The 17740-nt window shown below is 41.3% G+C and overlaps 2 protein-coding genes across 3 annotated transcripts in view; both read right to left on the bottom strand.

Annotated features, from left to right (window-relative positions):
• fbln1 (fibulin 1) overlaps window positions 1–731 on the bottom strand; it is a 34473-nt gene extending 33742 nt beyond the window's left edge. Inside the window, exon 1 of the mRNA XM_061076365.1 lies at window positions 563–731. Coding sequence (XP_060932348.1) covers window positions 563–617 — 55 coding nt within the window. The 5' untranslated portion in view covers window positions 618–731. The remainder of the gene's footprint in view (window positions 1–562) is intronic.
• A 4197-nt stretch (window positions 732–4928) lies between these two features.
• LOC133008974 (transcription intermediary factor 1-alpha-like) lies at window positions 4929–17060 on the bottom strand. 2 transcript variants are annotated; one of them, XM_061076363.1, is made up of 18 exons: window positions 16568–17060; window positions 16280–16398; window positions 15905–16052; window positions 14352–14484; window positions 14052–14168; window positions 13409–13523; window positions 13052–13198; window positions 12758–12872; window positions 11246–11622; window positions 10037–10165; window positions 9844–9949; window positions 9689–9746; window positions 9412–9544; window positions 8161–8513; window positions 7774–7909; window positions 6817–6891; window positions 6265–6420; window positions 4929–6186 (listed from the first exon to the last, which is right to left on the bottom strand). In XM_061076363.1, exons 1-18 carry the CDS (start codon window positions 16863–16865, stop codon window positions 5965–5967), a joined length of 2937 nt encoding a protein of 978 aa, XP_060932346.1. In that variant the 5' UTR covers window positions 16866–17060; the 3' UTR covers window positions 4929–5964. The 2 variants fall into 2 exon arrangements, with proteins under 2 accessions (XP_060932346.1, XP_060932347.1); XM_061076364.1 differs by having other exon boundaries at window positions 10058–10165.
• Between the last annotated feature and the right edge of the window lie 680 nt (window positions 17061–17740).

Genomic DNA, 17740 nt, shown 5'->3' with positions numbered 1-17740 from the left:
TCCATGTCCCTAGAGCAGTGTGTGTATTTCCATCTAAGTCCACTTAAAGTAAAGTAAAACAGGAGTCAAATTTCCAGTATGTGTGCACATACTTGGCTAACAAAGCCAGTTCTGATTTGGATGATGCTGGTTATCATATTTTCATGTTACATACAAATGTAGTATCTGGATTTTGTCAGACACAACACAGTTCATTTATAGCTGCTATAGGCTAATTATAACCTACTTTTTAAGTGGGAAAACAATAGAAGTGATTTGAATCATCTATAATGAGATCACAGGAAACCAGACTTCATTTCAGTCCAGACTTGCAACACTTTGACTCAGCCAACTTTGAAGTGTGCTTTCATCACATGTCCCAACTAGTCCTATGACAAATGCATCCCCTCTTACTCTTTGTCTGGTATCACTTTGATTCTCACCCATGTAAACCCATGTATGAAAATACATTACATACCACATTTATTCTGTACCTTACCACAGTGCCATCGTTCGGCTTGGTTCAGCCTAGTATGAGTAAAAGTCACGTAGTAGTGATCTATCTCGCAGAAAGGTAACTTACCTTGGCCAAGCAGGAGCCCGAACATGGAGCAGAGCAGCACAACACGCGGACCCATTGAATGAGGAGAGATTCTGCCCGATGCTGCTGTGAAGTGAAGTGAAGCAGATCCCAGCGCGTTCAGCTTCCCGTTGTGTTTGGGGTGAGTTGTTTTCTTTGCAGGATGGTGAGTGGATCGGCGGCGGCGCTCTTTCGGGAAAACACAGACTGCACCGTGCGAGAGGTGGATCTGATGTGATGGAGCTGAGAGGAGGAATGAGCGTCTAATGATGATGGCACGGCGAGGGGCGGGGCGGGTGCACGGAGCCACATGCACGCAGCGACTTATCAAACCTGCGTTTTCCTTCTCTGCTAGGGAGCTATTAACTGTGACGTCCTTTGTAGGTTATTACTCTTATAAAATGTATTTTTACGCACACGTGGTCTTTATGCTTAGAAGTGAGACTGTAGTGTAATTAATTTATAGTCTAACAGGAATTCATCTACAGAAAGGCCTATCCTAATATACATACTATATGCTCTGGAACTTCTTCACAATCATTCCTTGTCATTAGTGAGAGCTTTTCGATTGTTTCCATATGCTGCATATTTTCCTACTTTTCTTTTCACATGTTACTTTATGTATTAAATCAGAAACATCCACCAATATACATGAAGTATTTTTGTGTATCATTCTTTAACTTATTTATTCTGTTTCTTTTGTTGTTGTGGTCCTTGTCCCTAGAGCAGTAGGTGTATTTATATCTAAGTCCACTTAGAATACTTGGCTAACAAAGCCAGTTCTGATTTGGATGATGCTGGTTGTTATTATATTTTCATGTTACATACAAATTAATTTACGTATTCTAACAGGAATACATCTACAGAAAGGCCTATCCTAATATACATACTATATGCTCTGGTACTTCTTCACAATCATTCCTTGTCATTAGTGAGATGAGATCTCCTCAGAGACTGACACTGTTCAAGTATGTGGCTTATGTATAAGTTTAATGATTGAATTGATTCAATCTTTTCAGAGTTGTGTTAAGCAAGCAAGACTTTAGAGCCAAATTATCTACTTTTCAAGATAAAAGCTTTATAATTCAGCACCATTACTTCAACAAAACCAACGTTGTGCTTTTACTTTGAAGATAAATTGCCAAAGAGCTATTCTATGAACTAGTGTAGCTCTTGCTCTAAAGCTGCCTGTTTTGAATGAACTGTTTTCTTGTCTTGGCTACTTCATAATTATTCCTTGTCAGTAGTGAGTCCTCCTCAAATAGACTGACTGCTATAGAGCGCTGACCATCTGTTTATTCACATTAATTCATATTGAACATATTGCGTGTAAGAATACACATGCCAAGTGCGGAACCAATATGATGAACAGTTCCCAACATATATGTTCCACATGAAGACAAAAAGACAGACATTTGTAGAATTAGTGGGTAGATGTCATATGATTGATAGTGATTAAGATTTGTGATACTACTGAGGGAGCTGTAGCCTCACTCCCATTCCATAGCCTGCTGAGGCATTAGCAAGAGTCTTCAGGCTACACGTGCAGATTTGTCTCCCCATCCTGAGCAGAGTAGAGTTTTTCAGTCTGTGATTAATGATTGGACTGATTACTCAACATCTGGAGCTGGTTTTCAGGTATTTAAAAAATCTGTTGTGGCTATGTCCGGACTGTAATACTGATATCTCAGTTGGGGGGGTAAGAAAAAAAGAGAGAGGGGGTAAAATACTCAGTGCTGTGTCAGCAAATAAGGTTATTTACTGCTACTTTTTGGGTTTGTTGCACCTTAAAGGTAACTAAAAGAGATCAGGCTTTCTCTGTTGCTGCACCAAGAACTCTGGAACAGTCTTCCTCTCTGCATCGAGTCTTGTCCAACTGTTGATAATTTTAAATCTAATTTAAATGTCTGTTTTTGAGTCACTCCATCCATAAGTCTTTCTTATGATTCTGTGAATGCTGTGTTCACTTATCTTGTTTTTCTTTTCTTCAAATATTTATACAATATTTACAACATTGTATACCTTGTCTTTTATCCATGCTTGTTTTATTTGCCAGGATTGTTAAGCACTTTGGCTCTTGTGATATTTTATGTGCTATATAAATAAATTTGAGTGGTCTTGACTTGACTTCAGGGCGATGATAAGTGAAGTCAGAACCTGCCTCTGTGCTGTTGCATTAATCCTTAACTTTTAATCCTCACAGATATCTGCACAGCTGTATTACTTGTCGCTCTCGGCTTCCAACTTAGCTCATTTTTCTCTGTCGTTATTAAACTTTACAGCTGTACCAAATAAAAGTGGGGCATTTACCCTCAAAGTTAATGAATTAGAGCTTTTGTAACAGCGCCACAGATGTCAGCCATGGTGATAATGAACTGTGCAAAGGAGCTGGGTATAAACAAACCACACATGCACATACACCCACGCTTCACGTCTACCAGAATTGGCAAGGAGCGGAGAAATAATTGCTAGACTGTATTATAAACATTTTGTACCAGCCCTCTGCAAATTCAATCAGTGTCCTGACTTCTGGGCATGGTGACAGAGGAAGGTTAAATGATCGTCTAATCAGACCCATATGTCTCCACCACCAGTCTAGCCAGTCTAGAAACATCACCAAGGACTTGATATTGGGACACCACAGGCATACAGGGGAGCCCGCAAGTCTATGGCAGTTATAAATGGGTCTAAAAGTCTAGTGTGTGATGAGTTGCGTCTCATTCTCTCTGCTCTTCAGCGCACCACAGACGTCCTATGAGAGAAACCTGGCAACAGAGACGATGAATATTTTAAACGACGACGCTCGTGTTTTTCATAATTTGCTGGAAAATTTACATAAAAGTATATTACACACGTAGGCATGGTGTTTGTGTGACTTCCAGGCAGCCACTTGTCTCCATTATTCTGCAATATGACACAATATTACAATAGCAGAACTGCAGAAATGTAAAGGTCTGAATTGTATGGTGTTTATCTTCCTTATTTAGATTTATTACAATTCTCTTTTTAATACACGTATCCCAGATAAAAAATGTCCTACTAAATCTATTTGGAAATCTTCCCACTATGGTGTAAATTGAGCCTGCTGAGATTTTATTTGTGTAATCCATCACAGTCAAAAACATACAATACAATAACCTTGACAACAACAGCAGCAGACATGTTTTTTATCATGATTCTCTGCAAGTCAATTTTAATATCATTACAAAATCAATGAAAATAGTAGTAGAAAGTTAATAGTAGTGAGAAAGTCAAGAGAACACTGTTACTATAGCAGCATGAATGAGATTTCTGCTGATATCTATCTGTCCAGGATGCAGCAACCTCCTAACCTTCACCAAACAACTGCTGGCCAGTCGTTAATCTTCTCCTTGCCTCAGTGTAATGCAGATACAGGCTCCTAAAGGCCATATAAGGAGCAAAGAATGCCCAAAATGAGAGTTAGGTCAGTGCCAGGCCCGAACCAGAGGGCTGGTTACAGCACAGGGAACATCTGAGGCCAACGTCCCCTTTCCTCTTCTTCACCTCCAATCTACATTTAAGCTTTAACAAGAAACAGCAGCATGGCCTGACCCCTCCGAGCTCATAGGTGGAGGAAATTGGACTGACCAAGGACGCATTCTAACAGTGTTAATCTTGTTGTGAGGGGGGGTGGGGGGGCTGTGGTGCACACTTCCTTTGAAGCTCAACAAAGCTTGTCGCGCCACATCTGTGTCAATCAGCCCAGAGCCTGTTACCAGAGCCAGGCAGACTGAGGGGCCCACAGGCCTTCTTCACTGTTACTAAACACAACCACAGACACTTTTTAAAGGGGGAAGGAGTCGCAATGAGGTTAATAATGCGTAAGTGGGACATTAATAGACTCCATTAATATGCAGTCATGTGGTGAGGGATATTTTAATATCAATCATTACCTGGGATGACATATTTTAATGTCCACTGTAAACACCTCAGAGCTGACTTTAATGCAAGTTTATGTTTATAGCTGAATGATCTGGCTGTGGATATTATAACAGTTCATTATGTTGAGTGTGCAGAGGAAAACATTAACTGAATAAAATATATATAGAGTAAACTAACATGTTTAAAACTTATATACTGAATACATGACATGGATGATTGTGGAGGGGAAGTAGCACATTAAGCCAGAAATAGGATGTAAATGCCTTGTTTTGATGACAAATTTAAAATATTTGTAGGGTTCCATAGATATTATATTCTTCTTCTATTGTTTTTGGTCATCTTTTGAATTAAGAACATTTGTTGCTTAAGTTTCATATTTGTTTATTATGTTGGATAAAAAGAATCTTGGAAATAAGTTGGACAAATGTTAACAGCCTGTTTAGTTCTTCAAAATAAAATTCGACCAATACAACAAAATCTTTTTAATACAAATTAATAAATAAATTACACTTAACATTTACCTTTAAAACAAAAACAACTATCAGACCAATACTGTTTAATAATATGTGACAGTGTAACATCTTAAACAGCCTGTGCTTATCTCCCACTGCTTTGATTCTCTTTATGCAGTGGCTTTACTAGCCTGAGGGATGGGGGTGAAAGGTAACACATTTAATTCCACATTAGTTAAACCGTGACCATCCCAGATCGTAATCATCACAACTATATTTACACACATTTTTACAATATGGGACAAGATGGTAAATATCCCTAAGGGACGTATCATCAGTTGTATACCTGCGTCAGAGGCCTTTAATCACAAGACGCCCTCTTTTCAAAGACAGGCCCACCACAGGATAATCAGACCTGGGTGAGTGTCCCTAACATCTTGGGGCCCAGTTGGGGTCTTTCCTCTGATCCTGGCTGCAGCGATCTGCAATCCTTTTATGGCATGGCACAGGGCGTATCAGTGGAGGTTGCAATAAAACCCCTGCAGCTTTCCAAACTTGTTGTTCCACCTCTGATACCATCTCCATGTACCGCTGCTTCTTCCTCTCATTCGCTTCATCAGCAGCATCCTCTCAGGGTCGATTCTACCATGTAAACGATACGCAGGGTGTTGGACCAGAGTGCCAGGGACAACACATCCGACCTGATTACCCCATTGATTAGCTCAGTGTCATAATTTATGGCTTATGATAAGGTATGGTGTGATAATAGAAGGTCAGCTATACCCTGTAAGTACCTCTATGGGCTGCTTGTATTGTACCTGGATGTACTTGCAGCTAGAAGTCCCAGCCCCGTGTTAATCCAACAGTTGTAACACAGTTGAGTCCAGGATATAGAAAATGTCCTGCCCTGTATCCTTTTCTGAGAAAATTCAACATTTAGCGGCTTCAATTAGGGTTTCAATTGTAATGAATTTACACCACATACACCACATAAGAGCTGGTGCTGGCAGTGTTGTCAAATACTGTACACCCTTGAGAGGATTTGTTATCTCATACGACTCCCTCCTCTCTACTGGGACAGTTAGTCGTATCCTGGGAAAATGTGCGCTGGCGCTTTGCAGGCTGGGAAATGTTGTGAGGAGATGAGACCTGAGAGTCTGGTGGTGCGGCAGGTATCACCTCCAGTTTGATTTCTGGGAAGGTTTGGTCGGAGAAGATGATCGTCAGCTGCTCTTCAAACAGCTCCATCAGCCTCCTGCCCTCTGTGACAGCCTGACACCCAGAAGAAGAAAGGTTTATTCACAGGTGTCGAGATTTATATATCATACTGCTTTTTTGCTAACACTGTACCTCACTGAAGGGTCTGCAATTCCCGATGATGAGCCTGATGTCTGATATAAACTCTGCACTGCTTTGGTAGCACACACTCTGTTCAGCCCCCAGTCGTTCTTTCACAGTTGACAGATTCATTGGTCCCTTTATAGTCACCCTGTTATTAGCACATACCTACAGTATTTAGAAAGGGAGTGATAAAAAAAAAGAATATAACTTTATGAGCAGATGTTGAAGTACGATGATATTAATGATTAATATATGGGGATATGTATTTATAAGGTTTATTACATGTCAGCATTGTGCAAAAAAGGGTTATGGATGTCTAGCCAATGTTGTTTTTTTAGGTAATTGTAATCCAGTCAGTGCAATAAATAGTCCATGCCCTGTCAGCGAAACAAATCTCTATCTTTATGTGATTAAAGTCGCTCCACATCTGATTCATATTTTTTCTGTCTTTACTGGTAAATACTGCACATTACACATCATTAGAATTACAGTTACAATAACTCCATGTGACACTAATCCTGTAGTGCCCTAATCTGCTGTCAGGCATGCTTCCAGACTCACCGAGGGGGAGGCAGCCTCTCCACAGTTTGAACTGGGGTCAGTGCAAAACAAGCGCAGCAGCAGCCTCTCACACTTCTGTAGTGGTAGAAAAAAATACAGCTGACCTAATATATGTCAACTAATCACAGAAAAACAAGTACAGCTGTCTAATCTGTAGACTATTGTGTCATACTCAGTTCACACTGTATATAGTTGTTTTTATATTTCCTGACATTTGTAAGTTTTGCATGTTACTTAGCACTTTACTGATGTACAGTTTTGAATGCCCTTACTGCTGTAACATTGCACATTTACCCGTTGTGTGACTAATGGAGGATTATCTTATTTTATTTAAGCTAAATGTTCCATGAATCTGTTTTTGGATCTGGCCCAATGCTGATTCTTAGTCAAACCAAAGCAAAACACAGCAGCAGCAGCATTACACAGCATTCATTTCCACATTTTGCAGATGCTTAACATTTTGTGAACCTGACATTATTTTCAGTGCTATACGCGTTTAATGTTATTCTTGTGAGACAGAATGTAGTTTGATGGAAAAGACTAAAAACATCAAAACTCATCCTTATTCACTTTAGACATGTTTGAGCGTTTGTTTATAATGGAGCAAGCTAACTGTGGTTAGCTCCAGTTAGTTACAGCGGCTTCCCTGTGCCTGATCGAATTCATGTTCAAATTCAGACCAATATACAAGGAAGAGGTGCGTTTGTTTGGTTATCCAATAAGTGAGGTTAGATTTCCAATGAGTCTATTCAATGACGAGGCAAAAGGTTGCTGAAACAAGTGCAAACGCTCACACGTGCCTACAAACAAGCCCCAAAACATGTATAAGAATATAAAAAATTCAAGTATTAAGCTATATTTTATGAGTTATATTCTAACTCTCTTATTAAAATCCTTATAGTTCCACAATCTTTATTGTAATCGGATGGACTGTGATCATTTCAAAAACGTACTGACTCGTTTGTCCACAGGGGGCAGTCCACCTTCAGAGTCTGGCTCCGTCTTCAGTGTTTTGGCCTCAGGTTTGCGGTCACAGTCGTACTCCATCTCAGGCACCGACAGGTCACGGCAGAAGGAGCAAAACCAGCCCCCGCTGAAAGCAGACAGGCCACAGACTCAATATAAAAGTCATTCAAAACTGACACGCATTAGTGAAGTGAATAATGCTGCTGTCAGATGAAGTAGCCAAAAACAGCCTCACTCTTAAAGCTGAAAGTTCTTTTATCACTTGACAAACATAATTCATTGATTCTACAATAAATACAAGAATAAAAAACAAACGTATGAGTTATGAGTGTTTCATCTGAGACGAGCGGTAGATAAACTTCATGCAGCCGAACTTGCCTGGGAGATTTGAGGAGAGCTGGAACATGGCAAGCGAGGTGAAACACTTTTGGACACTTCTGGCAGCACAGCAGCTCCCCTCCTCTCTGACACACAGCACACAAGACGTCATCAGAGTCTTCCAGTCGCGCTTCATCGTGGACTACCTGCTCTTCTCCTCCCAGAGAATGGATTGGATTTGGAACGTCAGTCTTACTCTGGTCCAGCGGCCTGATCGGAGGCTTTGAGTGGCTGTGGGGTTTGTCTTCTGTGCTTTGAGGAACAGTTCTGGCCTTGTTCCCTCCACCCTGGGCACTGAGTTGTGGGTGTTCACCCGTGCTGTCAGGAAGGCTGGCTCTTTGGTGATTCTGCACCTGGAGCCACAAACAGCATAATTCATCTATGAAAATCGTCAAATATGTCATTGATAGCCTCTTGCGTACCTCTGCCAAGGAGGTTATGTTTTCATCAGTGTTTGTTTGTTAACTTGTCAGATTAAGCAAAAACTTCTGAGCGGATTATCATAATTGTGAAGAAGGGATGCGGTTGGGGTCTGGGAAGAAGCCATACAATTTTGATGCAGATCCGGATCAGCAAATATTTTTCAATATTTCTGTTGATTTCTCACAGAATAATATATGGATATTGAGGAAAAAATTCATTAGAATTTTGGTGTGGCTTGATGAAATTTAAGAGACGGTATAGTATGTGCTCTACTGGGCACCATTTTAGTTTTAAACATAGGTGGGACATAGGCTGGATTGCTATAAAGGTCAATAGCACTTGCACTTGCTGAGATCTGGGAATATGGTAGCTTTACTAAAAAGAGAGCAGGTGAAGCATGGAACAGTCCAGAAGAACAGAAGCTGTTCAAACAAACCTTGAAGTTGGCCAAACTTATTTTTGAAGAGAAAAAGGAGACAAGTATAACGTAGTAAGTCTAGGTTCAACTTTGACTTATAGAGTAATAACCATAGTTGTTCTTGCAGACAGAAACTATGAATCATTAGCAACATTTCACCTCACTTTTGGTTTCACCTCAAAAGAATCAGGTTAAGATAATGTGGCACAGCGCGTGGCAATTACTTTAGTATGATTATTGTTATGATAACTTACTTTCTAATGGCTGTAACAATCTATTTAAAAGCATTCTATGTGTAAGTCCAGTGTATTCTACAACGCAGCCTTGCTACAGTAAGTGTTTGATCTATCAAAAGTCAAATCTATAAATGGAATACTCATTGATCTATATCAATGTGAATATCTACTTACATAGCTGTTGTCATCCTCTGGCTCATCTTTGATGACAATGATGGGCCCTGGCGACGACCTTCGTCTTTTCCTGACAGCTGAGCCCACTGCTCCACGCGCCTGATGTGTTTCTGGAGTCTCCCAGGAAACAGTCCTTGGGAGCAAAGTCAGAGCCACTTACAATTAAGCCAAATTCACTAGAGAGGCCAATAAGACAAAGAAACGGGGGTCATGTTGATGCAGGATTGTTCAAATCTAAAGAAAGAGAGAATCTGGGCTTTTGTGTGTGTCTCCTTACCCTGGTTTCTCCACTTGGGATGCAGCAGTGTACCCTGGGGAAATCTGTTGTCCTTGCACTGGAGAGAATTGAAAATATGTTTGCTTGTTACTATTTGTTAAACCCTAACACATGCAGTCTGCATGCCACCACACGTGAGTCTGACACACACATACCATTTCTGTATGGCAAAGACAGTGGCAGGTTCTGGGAATGGTTGGGATTCAGCACATACACCGGACCACCTGCATCGCTCGTCCTGTTATGAATTGTGGGCTCCATCTAAACACAGCATGGCATGTCATTTACTACGCAGCAGAAATAATGTAATGATAATATTCAGGTGTGTCAGTAGAGGTTGTCACCCACTCGTGATTGAGACGTACTCACTCCGCTGTTGATAGGCAGTGGTGCACCATGGGTGTACAAAGATGAGGGCGAAAATAATTCCATGGGTTTGGCTTGGTAGTTGGAGCTGCTTTCCACCCGGCTCAGAGGCTACAGGTGAACGAGGGAGAGACAGAAAAAATGCTTCAATGACTCAAGTTATATTACTGGATATGAACTTTTTTTTTTTACTTTTAAAAGAAGTATTAGTTTTCAATTTTGTAGGAAAGAGAATTTCAGCTCATTGAAGGGATCCAGATCTTATGGGGTTATACCATTTCTTCATCTTTTTGGGGGTGGTATAATTGTTAACATTATACAAGGTGGTGTTCACCTTAAAGGAAGGGGCGTGGCTTTAGTGAAGCAAAATTTGGGCACAATTATGAGTAACCTACGACTCAGCAAATGCCACGTCCCTAGTGTTTGTTATTTCAAAACAGTGTGAAATTTAATTTGCAGAGATTTAAAACATTTTTTTTATTTATTGAAATTAGATGAACACTAAGTTGTTATTTTAGTTCATCTGCACTTGGAGCTGCACTATTACATAATAACATAACCTACAAAAACAAAAGCAGAGGTGTATAAATATTGACATGTCATTTCTCAATACTGAAATATAATACTAGCCACATCACAATTTCAAAACCCACTGCAATACCATTGGAACCCTTTGGAAAAATACTCATCACTATTTAAGGAAACGCAAACATTCAAGAATGCTGCTTTATTTCTTCACCACAGAGAACACTTGAGTTCTCATTAGGCAGCTGTGGCAGCTTGTTCACTTCAGCATGACACAACTTATGTGTGCACTTCACAAGCCAGTATTGTCCTGTGAATGAGCCTATAGTTCAGAGTTGGAACCAAAACACCCGGTGAACTAGACTAAACAACTTGGATGATGAGATATTATCAACTCCTCTCTCATGGAAACTTGGGTTTGTCCTTCATCACATCACGTCACATGTTGGCTGCCTTTTTGCTGCAGATTGAGCAGTTTTATATCATGACTTCACGTCATAAGCCCATCCAAGACTTAAATCCATCATGACAAGGAATGACATAAATTGCCTGGGATGTGAAAGCTGTCAGCTCTATTCAGGACAACGCGATCCGCTGTCAGTGCCTGTTAATGGGGCTTGTCTGTCAAATGGAATGAAGCACACATGCACGGAGAGGCAAACCAACCTGTGGTGTGAACCCAGGGCTCAATAAGGTGCCAGTTGGGCTGCTGTTGTTTGGAGGGGGCACCATGAACCTTCGGCCCGGTGGAGGTGGCATACTGTGGGAGGGAGAGCCTCCTTGCAAGGCGCCTGGGAGTGTTCGTTGTAGACGTACACTCTGGTACCACGTCCACGGTGGAGGAGGTGGCTGCGGCTGCCAGTGGGCCTGCGGGTTCAGCTTGTCCACCTGCATCTGGAGCTGAGCAAGGGTGTTGAGCGGACCTCCCGGGGCAAAGCCGCGGGGCGAGCCTGAGGGGCCTTGCCCAGGGTGGGACTGCTGATGAGGGATGCCCTGAAAACCAACCAGCTGGTGGCCTGGTACACTCTCTATCACTAAAGAGCCTGAGGACACACACACACACACACAGACTGGATAAGCATAACAAGTAGGGATGAACATACAAAACCCATCCAGAGAACTCTGGGAAAGTAAAGGTTTGAAAAGTAACTGAAAAAAAGTTTAGGACATTTTTGTATAGTATTAAGTGAGGAGTCAAATCATGATAATGATTATTTTCTGGTGAACCCAATAAGATGTGTTCACGTGGCTTATTTAACATGCAAAGATATATATATACATATAAATATACATGTTCTCTATATCTGAAGAATGGATTTCGACAATTGTCAGACTTAAATTAGTTACAGCTGCTGTAATTGTCTGACATTATTTCTGAGCTTTCTCTTCAATTCAGCATGCCTCATCAAAATGACAACAGAAAACCACAGAATCTGTGGGAAGTGGTGAGACTTTGCATGAAGAAAAGTGGCAGTGATGGAAATAATTTAAACTTATTCCATTCGGGAAATACAAAGGGGACTGGTTTCTGATGGAAAACAACTTTCCAGTCTCTAGATCATTTGGCGTCACACACTGGTTTGTGAGCATCTGTTTATAAGCCTTGAAGTTGGCATTTAGATGGCACCATCTTGTTTTCTCTTTTTTTTTAACTAGAAGTAAACTTATTTGGAGAAGTGAGGGACTGTCTGAGAGTTTGAGGACACTTCATGCCCACTTACACCTATGACCTGCACCCATTTAACAGTAACAGCTATCAATCACATCAAACTTCTCTATAACTTACAAAATGAACATCATGCTGAAACAAGTTACTGAGACCATTAACTCCTCCACCATGGAGTCGCCCTCTGCTGGTCATTTGAAGTAATACTGGCTTCAGCCACTTGTTCATTGGCTTCACTTTCCAGTCCCAAAGCCCATTTCTGTATAGTCTATCCCGATACAAAGCAAATGTAATCTTCAGTTGTCCATTTAATTGACTATGACAGTTGAATAAAAAAGACACTTTCAACAGACAATCACAAGAAAGATGAAGACTATTCTGAAAACTGTTCAGAAATAGTAAATGTGGTTGAGGAATCATGATCTTCTACAAAACAAAAGAGTGGCAAATAAAAACCTATATTCACATACCAACATATCATATGATTCATACTATAGACATCTGCATCTTACCCAGATCCATATTTGAGGCCCAGTAGGAGGATCGGCATTGGAAACGCACAGTGCTCTGTGGAATAAATGAGGTACTGCATTTTGCCTGCAGGAGGTTTCCAATCTGAAACAGAATCTGCGACAGAAGGGAAGATATTATTAATTTTTTAGAGTAGGACACTTGTGTGTTACGAAAGGCATATGTTCCCTTGCAAAGACAGACTCCGAACAGACTCTCAGAGCTGAGCTGAGTTTCACTTTGGGGAAAACAAGATGAGATGCTGCCGGCTGGATAAATGATCAGGCAGGCGTTACCAGACGTTTACAGTACAGAAGGGCCGTGCCCCCATTCTTGACTGTGGCCCATTTGGTGAAGTCGATGACATGATCCAAGTGTCGGGACAGATAGCCAATGTCTTCCTGTTGTTTCCGCAAGCCGCTCTCATGATCCTTTGTTACAGCCTGGAAAACATGAATTAATGAATATGTGCAGTGTTCAAACAGCTTGAGGGGATGTGCTCTGGGCCTCGGGGTAAGACAGTCAACTGAGCTAGACAGCAAGTAATACTCCTCTGGAAACAACAGCAGAGAAAACTACAGGTCTACAACTGACAGATAACACTGTTCTGTTATATCCACGATATATTAGACAATAAAAAGCTTTTATCGTACCTCGAGTTGATTCATTAGCATCTTTCCCTTTTTGTTTATCTCGAGAATCAAACTGCAGATGGACTTCTTTATTTCATCATGAACAGATGAACGATTCTGATCAACCTGAAGAAGTCTGCAAAACATACATCACAACTGATAACAAATAATATGCAACATTAATCCCTAAACATCACAATAAATTACCAGCTCTTCTTTTCATTCAGCTGGGGTTGGCTCAAATTGTGGTGGTGGTGGCTAACTGCCCTCCAGCGCTTGTGGCAGCTGACGCAGCTACTTGTCAATCTCTCCAGAATCTGTCAATCAAGTTGCTGTGGCACCTACATCTGCTTGTGGCAGCTGCCAGAGACATCTATAGTGGCTGCCACTGACTTTTTGCTGTTTATGGAATGATATCTGAAGCTTCAGGGGTTCCTTTAAAAATGTAAAAGGCCTAAATTGGCTAGTTTGGCCACTTCTGTTTGTGGCACCTGCCAGAGACTCCACTCTGTCAATACCATCTGTCAATCAAGCCGCCGCTGTCTGTGGCAGCTTCATTCATGGGGTCAAGCTAAAGAACAAAATGCATCTTTCAAGCAGTTCTCTAAATGATGAGCGTCTTCAGTTTTGTTTATGTAATCCTCAGGTATGTGGAGATACATACCCATTGTTAATGGAGTTGGACACGTCTTCAATCAGTTTCCTTTTCTCCTGCAGCTGATGGGTCATACTCTCCATGTGCTGTTTGTGGTTTTTATAAGCATCTTCTAGGAACTGGTAACTTAAGCATACAACATAATGAATATAAGTATTATTATACATGATATTAATAGTGTGCTCTGATACTGTAATTAATCCCTTCTCTCATTAAAATTAAGAAAATAATAGAATTCAATATGTTTTTCAAAGGTATTTATGATACGCCTGTGTGTAAACATGATATTTGATTATATTGTGACTGTACCTGTGGTCCTTGTGCTTGACGAGCTGGCAGTCACGACAGGTCAGCTGGTCACAGGTCTCGCAGAACAGCTTCAGCGGCTCTTGTTTGTGGACGTCACAGAACATTGGCCTCTGTGTCGACACTCCATGGACCTCTGGAAAACAACACAGGGCTCTTTGTTAAAAAACAAGCTTATATCTGTTTCTTCCACTGCCTGGGCACTTGGGCTTGGTCTATACACGGGTTTGAAAAGCAAAAATTTTTGGTAATACCTGATAGTTACATAATGTAATGTAAAGACATGGACCTAAATGGAACATAGTAAGGTTATGCTTGAGTTCAGCATTTCAAGATATACTGTACACTTTGCAATTGTAAGGGAATTAGATGAATTTATGGGGATAAAAATTATATAAAAATATTCATGCAGGTCACTTGTCGGGTTTTTTTGGGCCAATAATATTTGAAGCTATCGCTAACAAATCTTTGGTGCTTCTTTTCAAACAACATATTACAATGTTTTGAATTACTTTTCGATTTAATTCTCCCTGCTTAATTACGTGTTTTTTGTGTTAGCTCACACTAACACAAAAACACATTTCAGCTGAGTAAGATGAATGTAAAAAATGTATTGGTCTTTTGAGTCATAAAGATATGATAAGGGGACATTATTTTACTTTAACTTTTTCGATTGGTAGTTGAGATTCGAGTTCATTTAAAAATAATAACAACTGAAGTTATGAGCAGGGACGTGTCACATGACTTTGGGGACCCCTGGTAAAAGGAACCCCCCAGTAGTAAACTAAATTAACCCAAAGTTAAAATGTTAAAGCTTTTGGCAGAAAGCAGGAGGTGTTGGTCCTTGTCACAGGGTTTCTCACCATGGTGTCATTGCAGTCTCCTGTACACAGCCAAACATAGAATTTAAAGGGGCTCTCACAAGACAGTGTACGTATGAAAGTAAAAGATTGTTGTAAAGACAATTGCAGTTGGTTAAAAATGATCTATACTAAACCCAGAGACATATGCAGCACATAATAGCTCTTTGAACTAGAAAGACCAAGTATTTGTGGTGGAAAAATAACTAAGTGTGGTTGAAATCTATTTTGTAGTTACAAACTGTCTAAATACTTTTATGACCTGTCTAAATACATATATGACCTGTCTAAATACTTTTATGGCCTGAATTGTTTATGATCTGAACTGTGTGTGACCTGAAAACTTCAAGACCTTTTTATCACTTATTTACTCTCCAAAAGAACTGAATTTATGTCTGCTGTATCTCCAAAGGAAACATATGTAAATCAGTTGTCTGTGTTTAGATTCCTCTCTCAAACTGCGCCTACAGAACTAGTCTGAACTGGCTCAGACAAACAGCCTTAGTTCTCCTATATAAGATCCTTGCATTTGACTGTCCTGCATCTTCACTCTGAGATCCCTGTGACTCTCTGTGTTGATCCTTTCTGCAAAAAGCCCCATTTAAATGCACAAAGACAAATTGGGTGTTCCAGCCTCTTGTAGTTTCAGATTTCCATCACGTATTCCAAGAGAGATGAGAGCACTTGTAAGAATACCTCGTGATACCTCTGCCTTCTGTCTGATGGTGTGGTCCTTGGTGAATTTGACCCTCTGGTGGGCTTCCACACACGTGCCACAGAGGTACTCAACACAGTCCACGCAGAACCCGGCAGCTTCGGTGTTGTCATCGCAGGACATGCAGAGCTACGGAGAGATGACAGGCAGTTAGCATGGAACCATTTGTACCCAATGTTTGATCAATTATATCTGCAAGAATGAATGTGTACTCCTCCTGTCATGTGGATGTAACCTGGGCACGAGTCAAACACTGTGGGAACAAGCTGACCTCCTCATCTTGTAGGAGCATGACAGTCAATACTATCCTAGAGGAAACTATAGACAACAAGGCCGCCCTCCATCCTGCCACTGACCTGGGTGCTCCTCTCCACGGTGCTGCTGGGAGCCTCAGCCGAGTCCTTCACAAACACGTTCTCCACCACATCCACCTCCATGCACTCCTGCCTGCACACCGGACAGCGGATCACGTTCACTGGAATCAAGCAGCAACACGTTAGAAAATAAAATGCACGCAAGAAAACAGTGTTGACACATGACAGCAGGTATCTCAAATGCAGTGTTTACTTCATTTTTTGGATTTTCCATGTCCTCTGACCATGTCCTCCTCTGACACGCAGATGTTTGTAAACAAAGGGACTCACATGGCTGGGTGGCGCTGTCAGCCAGGGAGTTGTGCAGCTCCGTCAGGGACAGACTCCTGGAGGGCGCGGGCAGGCACCTCCTGCAGAAGGAGTGCAGACACGGCAGAAGTTTGGGCTCGCGGCTGTGGAAGTTCAGGCGGCAGGAGGGACACGTGTCCAGGAGGTCGGGACCGATGGCAGCGGACTGGTCCTCGGGCACCGGCACGCTCTCCGCCTCGTTGCCCTGGGTGATGACAGGGGCGTCCCCGGGGGGTCCGTCTCTGTCCCCGCATCCATCCCTCCGCTGCACCTCCTCCATCCTGCTCCTCTGTGTGGGAAACGATAACCCGCACAGGTGAGGAGGATCACTTCCCTCCCATCCCCGGGAGGAGAGCGTCTCTTCTTCCTCTTCCTCCTCTTCCTCCTCTTCCTCCTCTTCGCTCGGAGCCTGTTTCCGGACACAGCGCCTTCAGTGATCGAGCTTCTTGTCGGAGAATCGCCTTCATCGATGATCTCTTCCTCACGAGAGATACGCAACCATTCGATGCGGCACGAAAGGGGCGTGTTCAGATGAGCACGCCCTCTGATTGGAGGACAGCTGACAGGGAGGCGGGAGGAGGAGGACAAACTCCTGTTTGTCTCTCACAGTTACTGTGGTTGTGTCCTTTATTATTTCATTCATTCATTATTTCCGTGTATAATGCTCACATGACTCATTTTCTATATGACCTCAAATGTGCTGGTGATGATTGTGACCCACAACTACCAAAACATCCAAATTATGTGCTCTCAAACAATAAATTAGTCCAATTTTTTTTAATCATGTAATAGTTATATGAATTAACCTATTAAAAATGACATTTATTGTCATTCAAGATTGAAATCAATCTTCATGCACATATCTATTTACACTTAACACACAATTATTGACATTGTCATGACAGTTCACTGTTACACTACTTTACACCATTTTTAAAATAATATCTATTGTTCTATTGCAGGGGTAGCCAACCTGTACTGTGCCCCCTCTTCCCCAAAATATAATTTGTCTGGAGCCGCAAAACATATTTGATAACAAAGCTTATAACATGTTATACATAGTTGTATTATATATATATATATATAGAGAGAGAGAGAGAGAGAGAGAGAGAGAAAGAGAGAGAGAGAGAGAGAAAGAGAGAGAGAGAAATAGAG

This window comes from Limanda limanda, chromosome 8, assembly GCF_963576545.1.
Source record: "Limanda limanda chromosome 8, fLimLim1.1, whole genome shotgun sequence".
NCBI lineage: Eukaryota > Metazoa > Chordata > Actinopteri > Pleuronectiformes > Pleuronectidae > Limanda > Limanda limanda.
Note: the sequence above shows the minus strand (reverse complement) of the source record. Positions and strands in the feature narration are given on the sequence as shown.

What these genes read in the sequence shown, in the direction of transcription:
- LOC133008974 (XM_061076363.1), bottom strand. Translation starts at nt 16,865, where the DNA reads ATGGAGGAGGTGCAGCGGAGGGATGGATGCGGGGACAGAGACGGACCC. An exon ending in GGCCTCAAATATGGATCTGG is followed by an intron (nt 11,623 to 12,757) that starts GTAAGATGCAGA and finishes GTGTGTCCTCAG; the next exon opens with GCTCTTTAGTGATAGAGAGT. An exon ending in ATTGCAGACCCTTCAGTGAG is followed by an intron (nt 6,187 to 6,264) that starts GTACAGTGTTAG and finishes TCTGGGTGTCAG; the next exon opens with GCTGTCACAGAGGGCAGGAG.